We start from the raw sequence: 9,130 nt of genomic DNA, 5'->3' as shown, positions 1-9,130 counted from the left end.
CTGAATAAGCTAGATTTTCACTGAACTTTCTTTTTTTAACAAAGTCCTAAGTCTCTGTGCTATCCACTTGGCTTTATTTTTTTTTTTTACAGATCAGATACAACTAGCATGTTACATTCCAACTTGACTCCCTTCAACTTTTACTACTTTTATAAGCTCCTAAAAGGACAGTGGTCTGCACATGCAAGTCAAAGTTGTGAACATAAACAACTTGGGAAGAAAGCCAACGTCATTTAAACTGTAAATCACAAGCAGAAAGTTTCTCCAATTAAACATGTTTTGTTTGATCTACTCTTCCTCCCTGCTCTGTCAAACACCACTGTTAGGTATTTAAGTAGTCTATTAAGTTTTTTGACATAAAGAATTAAATACTCATTAAATCTTGAAATATTGATAATTGAGTACTCAAACAGCAGGGATGTAGACTGAGGAGCAGCACCTTCTGTACAAAGCTCGTCCATCCAGCACATTTATGTATGAAATAATGTCTTTAACAGTGATAGAGATATTTAAATGAGATATATATCATGGGAAGAGCACTGATCTGAGCTTAGCTCAAACTCAGTTGGCATTCTTACCAAAGAGGGAAAAATGCCTTCTTGTGTTACATTAACATGAACTAGCTTAAAGCTTCCTAAGAACTGTGGTTCTGTTCTTCGATATTCTCAGGCACCTACAAATAGATTCAACTATCAAATAAACCCAGTAGCAATGTTTTCTAAGCTTTCTGACTGCATAGTGAACAAGTTCAATACAGAGCAAAAGGCTTATCAGGAATATCAGATATTAAAGTGAGTTCAGTACTGGTGAGAAGTACAGAGCTCACAGTCAAAGACTGAAAGAAAACCCTTATTTACCAGCAATAACTATTAACCAGGTAGAAAAGGTACAGTATTTTCACTACTCCTTTTTGTCTCCTTTTCAGACCTGTGCTGTTTGTGCTTTTTCTTTATTTTTTCAAGAGACTTACTCACTAAAATCAACATAGGCTATCAAGTACGTACTCACTAAGACAAAAATGAGTAACTACCTATCCAGGCTAGGATTTAACTCAATAATCTCAGGGTCTGTTTCCCTAGCAGCAGTTTCTAAACACCAGGAGTAAATTATGTGGAGCTCAATCACAACTACAGCAGAAGCTTTACTGATACTCAACATTCACAGCAGGACTGCCAAATGGCTGCATTTTAATGATTCAGCATATTTACCATATCATCACCATATTAGTTCTGTCAAGTGTCAAAATACTGATTTTAACATCAGACAACGTAAGAACTATAAGCAAACTAGACCATCAGCAGATGAGAAAGTGCAGTGATCTAATGTGAATTAGCAAATAAATCACTTCGGTGTGGATGTGTGCCTGATTTAAAGAAATCTGTGTGAAAAAAGCAGACAAGGTCAGCAGGCATTTAGTGATGCCATCCAGCCCCCTCTCAGCTGCTGGTGTTGAGCTGTTTGCTCACTCCATCTCTCCCAAGCAGAACCAACGACAGGATTCCCTCTGTTCCATCTTCTGCACAGGTCTCAGCTACCAGGAGTAGCTGTAGCTGAACAGCCAGGCAGCTGGCAGCACCATCCAACTTTTGCAATTGTCTGTACTTGTACATAGCATGCTTTCCAAGTTTAGATGCCAGCACAAGCATTGGATCCTTCAGCTTGTTAAATTGTTCTTGCAGGTGTTCAACAGCCATAACTGCAGGCTGTGGGCTCGCAGACTGTTTTCTGATCCATTAAACATTCTTCCATTTGAAGAAGTGAAAGTAATTTTCCAGAACAGTAGGAATAAGTTTTTTTCTTCTTTGAAACCAAGGTCATTCCATGAAGTTGTACAGCTGCAGTGGAGTAGCATCTGGAAGAGAAGTGCTTGGGGCAAAGCATACCTTACTTTCAGAAAGACAAACACCCAACCTTGCCATGCTGTGCTGCATCCAGGGGTATACTTCTGACCTGTTTATGCAAGCCACTCATGCACTGAGAACTCTGAGACACACATGGCCCAAATTCAGGCAGAAATAAAAACCACAGTACTGTTGACTGACATGTTCCAACCAGTTCAAGTGAAATTCAGGCTCCTAGGGCTTAGAACAAGCACCTCATCTGAAAACAAAGGCAAACAACTACGAAGCTAGTGATCAGCTGAGAGGTGCATTCTGGAAAAGATCAAAACTAACTCTGTGATTGTTCAGATGTGAAATGAAACAGCTGCCCAGCTATAGGGCAGGGAACATCAACAGTTAAACTGCTTTACCTTTCCCCTTTTAGATATTTCTAGGGAGCAGCATCAATGTACAAACTGGAGTTACAGAAAAGAGGTTACCCATTGATCCCTGAAGGGAACTAACCATGTCCCATTTCGGTTTGGGCGTAGGTGCCAATTATCTTGACTCCACGGACCAGGGGCAGCCACTTCTCCTTCTGAGCATCAGTCGTTTGGGTCTCTAAGGTTTTTTGAAACATGCTGAAGTGGAGACCGAAAGGTTCAGGGAAATTGCCCAAGCATGTTCTACAGGAGAGAAATAGAGGGATCTGGATCTCAGTCTTACTGTTACTGTGATCCTAAAAGGCTTTTCTCCAAATGTAGCATAAGACAAATAATCTCCTTGCCTACTTCAGTCTTTTTTTTTTTGTTCCACTACCTCCAAATGCGGGAGCATGAAAAGTAATGCTAACAGAGAAATAAATGTTTCTTTCAGGCATTTTCTTCACCCTGTGAATCCTGCTGTTTCTATGCAACTGGAAAAAAAATATACTTCTACAAAGATTCCTGGGGAACATAAAACTGAGGACATGAAAACCAAATTTTTTCTTCCACACCTCTCAGGCTTGGTGGGAATAAATCTCACTACTGCTGGTAGCCTGGAACTAGGCTGTCGTGAGCTGGAAACACTACGTATCGGAAAAGAAAAGGCTTCTTAGGTGACCAAGTGCTTTTCAGAAAAGCTCTGTACTAACTGTAGCTGCTGCTATCAGTTGTGAGATGAGGAACTCACCCTCAAATAAAATCACTGTTACAGGCTAGTGCTGGAGGCAACAAAAGGAAAATCAGACATTTCAGGTGTGCTTTATCAAAACAGAAGTTACTTCATGAGAGAAAGGTCTATTAATTTAGCAGCTACAATGGCAGGCAAAGTACATTTCTAATTAAAACAAGCTCCATAACACAACTGCACTAGCAATTTTCACTGTGCAAAAGCTACATAGTAAATGACAGCATCTTTCCCTCAATGTCCTGCAGTCTGAACAGTTTTTTGATCTTCAATCTACTATACACAAAGATTTATTCCATCTAAAATCTAAGATGGAGAAAGAAGAAATGAGTGCTCTGCATGAATACCTACACACAAGATCTCTCCCACCTTGAAATGCTGGGATTTGAACCCCAAGCCCCGAATTAAGGTTGACATATGGGTGATTCCCACAGCCCTTCATACAGAGGTGGTGAGTTTGCCTTATAGCTTCCCCCCAGGGTGCGGCCGGCCCTGCAGGGGGAGCCATAAGGGAAATGAGCCCCAGGGGTCCCGCAGCGAGTTGACAAAAGGCAGGAGCTGGGACCACTTGCAGGGAGTCAGGAGTGTCTGTCTGTGGGGTGCACTCCACAGAGCTTCCTGGTTCAGGGCAGACCTCCTGACTCTCCCTGGAGCTGGGCCCCAGTCTCAGACCTTTGTGAATGCGGGCCGATCAGGTGAGAGTCGCCATGTGGGCACCTTTCTCTTATGTATTTAACTGGCTGGTCTGGCTGTTTCCCATGCCAACTGTGGGCAACCTCAGGTCTCTGTTTGTACCACCTGTTGTGGGCCGAGTCACATCTTTGGTGGGATCATTGGGGGTGGTGTCAATTATGTACCAGCTGATTGATCTGTTTGTACCCCCAGCAATCATTCATATAATAATGTTTTTGTCTACAACACAGTCTGTGTATTGGATTCTCTTCCTGCTGGTGCCACCATTTTTGTTGGGCCTGGTCATTGGCAGAACACACCTCCATGAGATACCTGCAAGGGAAATCTTTCCTTCCATCTCAAGGTACTAATACTCATCCAGGGAGGACATTTAAGAGTTTGTTGCCAACACTGATCTGCACAGATGCTATGCATACAGTCTGTCAAATTACAACATTTGTGATGGGCATTTTACACCATGCCTGGATGGAGTGCTTGGGAGCAGAGAGCAAATGTGTAGTAATTCAAACCCAGATCCCTATACAAACTGTGAAACTCAGCCTCAGGGTGAGAGACCACAGGACAAAGCTTCTTCAGCACCACTGACCTGCATCTTGAAGGTGCTCATTTTGAATGGAACAATTTTCAAAGGGACAAGTCTGAATGAGCCATGTTGGGTTTTTTTTCAGGGGCAAAAAAATTTGCAATGAATGAATATTGCAATGAAGTAATCTAATGCTGGTGAATAATATATTAACTGTGCCTTAAGCTGATGTGAGTGCAGGTACAGTGTCTAAGAGTTCTTCGAATTGAGACAGACAGTTTTCTTACCAGAAAATATTCTATTGCCTATAGCAGAACATGTTTACAAAGCCCAAGTTATTGGGGTGACCGAGGGCCTAAAAATGCCTAAACAAGGACAGCAAAACAGAATATTTTTCCACATTCTTGCGGTTTCCTGTCTGGGTTATTCTTTTGGCCCAGGACACATATCCCAACAGCAGCACCCCTTACTTCCTCACTGCCTACAGCACAGCTACTCGAGCCCAGGGACAAATCGAGAAGGACAAAGCGAGTGCTGACTTTGAAATACACAGTTTGGGAAGAGCTTGGACAGTTCTTTACATATGTTCAGGAGCCACTGAAAGAACTTGTGAAATAGGTGCAGGAAATGCTTTGCTGTCAGAAAAATCAGGCCAGACACTGCTTCTTTGAAGGTAATGCTCCAGGAAAAAAAAAAACAAACACCACAACTTAAAGGTCACACCAGCAACTTTCACTGCCTATCAGTAACTTTAATCACATGTGCCAGATATTTCATGCTTAACTAGCACCTTCTCTGATAGGAGTAAGAAGAGTGACATTTTGCAAGTGGATACTTTAAAATCCCCATGTCAGGTCCCACTACTGCACTGGCTAAACACACATCATTTTAACAGCTTCTTGCATGAGCATAGCTGAAAGCAGAACTGAAAGCTAGCTAATTTACAGCAGAAACTTTTCATCTTTGCACACTCCATGATGAATGATTAGGATTTTCTTAACATGCTTTTTAACAACCTGAATGAGAGAGAATGCCATTTTTCTCATGACTAAAGGCAAGCACAAGAGGTACTGGCTGTGAAAGGAGGAACAGGTTTCCTTCCTTCTTTTTCTTTCTCTGAACTCTTACTCCTTGCCCTTCCAGTTTTTACATTCCCATTTGTCATTTCCACTCCCTATGCAGCTCATTCCCCTAAAGCTGCACTGTGTAACTGCTCAAGTACTTTGCCACACCAGGAATGAATGTGGCTGCATCCAGCACTAGCCATGTGATCAGTGGCAAACAATCACCCTGTTGGGCTGAAGTCAGACTTGTTATGACAATCAGGAAGTCAAAAGGAAAGCTGCAGTCTCAAATCCACTTTGGGAGAAGGATGTGTAGTAATACACTACTTTGGCAATACAGATCTTCCCAGGTTTCACAGCAACCAATGCCAACCACACAGCACAAGGCACTTGGATCTGACAGATGAGTTTGATCACATATCTGCCAGCAAACAGAGTTCAACAGGAGCAAAGTTCATGTTTTCAGAGACTCCAAAACTGCAATTGTGAAGACATTCTCAGGCCACAGAACTGGGTCACAGAAAAGGGTCACTATCTTTAAAGCAAAATCTGCATGCAAACTTGTCTAGCTTTCTGTAGTTCTTCAGGTAACTCTCTCAAGGAAGAGCATGAAGGGACATCTCAGTGGAGAAGGAGCAGGAGGTAGGTCTGATCTCTGCTTACTGGGCTGCAGAGCTAATAAACTCCTTTTCTAGCAGTATCAAAACCCCCAAGTCAGAGCCATCCACTCTAAATTAATTTAGCAGTGGCTAGTAGGGCCCCCACTACACTTTTTCTCGCTTGATTTGCTGAAAACTACTCCAGGTCCTAGCTTCAATGTCAAAAAGAGAAATGAGGACAAATTTTCACAGGGAAAGTGCATATTCATGCACTGCTTCGACACAGGAATCATCTGTTGACTCGCAGCTCTCAGATCTTCTCTTCTGTAACAGCTTCTTCCAACCGTTTCTCACTTCTTCATATATTTCCACTTTCCTCAATGAAGGTTATTTAGAGTTGAACTAAAACTGATTAGATTGCTCTCTTCAAAGAGCTGTGTAGCACTACATGTCAGAACAATTTTTCATTTTTCATGCTGACTTACATTTTGCTGGGCTTAGACTGCAAAAGAAATCTTAAATATTTGCACTGCTGGCCTTCAGAAGCTGTAGTCACAGCAGCAACTGCAGTGTTGACACGTTAAGACGTAGGCAGAATTGACTAGATAAGAAGCAATTAAAATGGATTATAAACATATTTTATATGTCCTCTTACATTTTAGAGCTCAAAAAAGCCCTTGTGGAAACAGGAAGGAGGAACATTCACTTGGACATGTCACAGCAGAAACGACTGCTTAAGCATATCTCCAGGGCAGCTGAAGGGAGAAGCACTTCCCACCTAGTCATAAATCAAGCTATAAAGTTGGTCAGTTACAATACAAAGCCTCCTAGTGACATTCTGCTTGTACATAAAAGCTACAGTAAACCAGCTACCTCAAATTTCTCAGCAATTGCCTATGTAAAGAAATCTTCTCCTGCTGTTTGGGGAGAATCACAAGGCCTGAGGGATTATTGACAAAAAAATCTTAAGCTTCCACATGTAAGAAAAATCTAATAGTCAATGACAATAAATACAACTTGACATCCAAGTCAAGGACTTCAATCTATTCCATAAACTTCATTCAAGGTGTGTCACAACACCACATCCATTGGATTTTCCAGTTTGGAAAAAACCCAAGTAAACCCTAGTAATGCTACCAAAAGACAGCACGCACACTGCAAACGTCGTTGCAGTTTGCCACCTGGTAGACTGGATTGACTTCTCTGAATTTTCTCTGCAAAAATAATTGAAAAAACTTCCCTATCACCCCCAATAACCATTTTTTTTCCCTCGTGCAGGAAAAAATTAACCATTAACTTTTGCCTTGTAGTACCTGAATAATCTAATACAGTCACTGAACTTTTCTCTTGTCATCACTATCCACCAATGTCAATTTTCAAAAGAGCATTTGCTTTACTTCTACAAGAACTTTCATGACACAGGTCTGTGTAGACCAATTTCATGGAAATTAAAACTTCAAAGTGACAAGAAGATTTCACCTAACTAGACCAAATATTCATGCCCTTTGGCCAATGATAGCTTTACTACAAGTCCAGTCAGAGGGGGCCTGTGACTCTGCTGGTGCATTATTATATGTGCAACATTCATTTAATGTGCCAGAGGTTATTTATTTATGATATTACATCCACATTTCTAGAGCTGTACAATCTCTCTGTTAAGAAGTTTCTGTTTGATTGTATCAGACTAAGTTTAAATGAAATAAGGAGAGAAATATGTCTAAATCAGGAACTAAGCTCCTTGCAAGCTGGAAGGAATGAAACTCAGATGTAAAGACTGGTTTATTTTGATTAATTCAAGGGTAAAACTATTGGATAAACAAAAGGTCAGATACAATAAAAAGCCTCTAGGTCAAAGGGAAACACTATAGCACAAGGAGCTTGAAGAGGGGACACAGGACAGGCAGTTAAAAACAAGAATTTATAAACTATCTTGGAACACTTTCAAGCATGCCTGAAACACAACCTTATTAGGTCTAAGTGCAAAGTGAAGTACTCAGCTTTAAGAAGCTTTGTTAGAAGCTGCAAGCTCATCAGATCTATTCAGATTCAAAATATTTCAGTATATTTTTTGTTCCTTTTGGGAAAAAAAAACCCAACTGATTACAAGTCTCATTTTTTTACTTTCTACGCCACAGATAATAAAAAGGGTGTAATTATTAACGGTGCACCTCTACTCATGAATCTAAGAAAACACAATATTCAGGAAACCAGAGTTTCATCTGAAATTCACTGAAACTGGGACTTCAGTGGCCTTTCATACAGGTCTTTAGCTTCCTTTGGACAGCAAACATAGGAAACAAACACAACTCTGAAGTCCTTGGTAATGATCAAAGTACACACCAGAAGCAAACTCTACAGCCACATACCTTTTAAACCAGTAGATCTCCTCTGGATCTGCAATTCCATACTCCCTCAACTTCATCACCATCATAGAGCTTTTCCTGATGGCTTGCTCATAGCGTTGGCTACGGGACAGGAAGTTCAAATCCTCATGCTGGAAGTCAGGGTCATTAATAACCAAGGCCTCTGGGGACAGAACAGAGGAGGAAAACAAACTCAGTGTCCACAAACCTCAACAGAGAGTGGGTGAGAAATGATTCAGCATTTCATGTGCTGTATTTCATGGTACAGGCATCGGAAAATTAAAATGACAGGTTAGTGAGGTCAGGAAGAAATCAAAGCTCTCAGGGAGAAGGACTCTAGCAACAGGACACTCTCCCATTCCACACATAAACCACATTTTAAGTTTGGAACACTCTGGACTTGGCAGGGGTTAATTTGTGGATGTAAGACCTGCAGGCCCCTCAATCACAATCTCAAATCCTCAGGCAGCCATCACTCCCGCTGGGTCTGCCTGCCTCGTGAACTTTGATCCCACACAGCTCCTTGCAGAGGGCACAGTTATTACTCCCGCTATGCCGACTGGCAAGGAAGCAGCACCCAGAGGCCAGGGCTTGCTGTGTCCCCTTTGCCACACAAGTTACACAACACCAGCTGCCGACAGTCCCACCCCAGCGTGGCCCGGGAAAAGAAAGAGGATGGAGGCATTTCATGCATCTCATGTAGCATTGTAGTGGCGAGTGAGAAATGTGTCCTATTTGTACTGTTTGGCAAGACCTTGCTCGGAAGGAAAAAGGAGGGAATAAAGCCCAAGAGAAGTGCCCAAAGGAAGCTGCCTCTCACCCTCTGGAAGAAGGGGAGAGAGGTAAAGGACACTGCTCTGTCAGAGCCGCCTCAAATCCTTTCCGGGCAGGGGAGTAG

General features: G+C 41.8%; 1 protein-coding gene across 1 annotated transcript in view; it reads right to left on the bottom strand.

Annotated features, from left to right (window-relative positions):
- The window catches only part of ACOX1 (acyl-CoA oxidase 1, palmitoyl), a gene marked incomplete at both ends in the record, with an annotated part of 16,326 nt that extends 7,931 nt beyond the window's left edge, over positions 1 to 8,395 (bottom strand). Inside the window, one exon of the mRNA XM_008949369.1 lies at positions 8,236 to 8,395. Within this exon, the coding sequence (XP_008947617.1) occupies positions 8,236 to 8,395 (160 nt within the window). The remainder of the gene's footprint in view (positions 1 to 8,235) is intronic.
- Positions 8,396 to 9,130: the final 735 nt, after the last annotated feature.

Source organism: Merops nubicus, unplaced genomic scaffold (assembly GCF_000691845.1).
Source record: "Merops nubicus isolate BGI_N331 unplaced genomic scaffold, ASM69184v1 scaffold3261, whole genome shotgun sequence".
Classification (NCBI taxonomy): Eukaryota; Metazoa; Chordata; class Aves; order Coraciiformes; family Meropidae; genus Merops; species Merops nubicus.
This window is presented reverse-complemented; position numbering and strand designations above follow the sequence as displayed.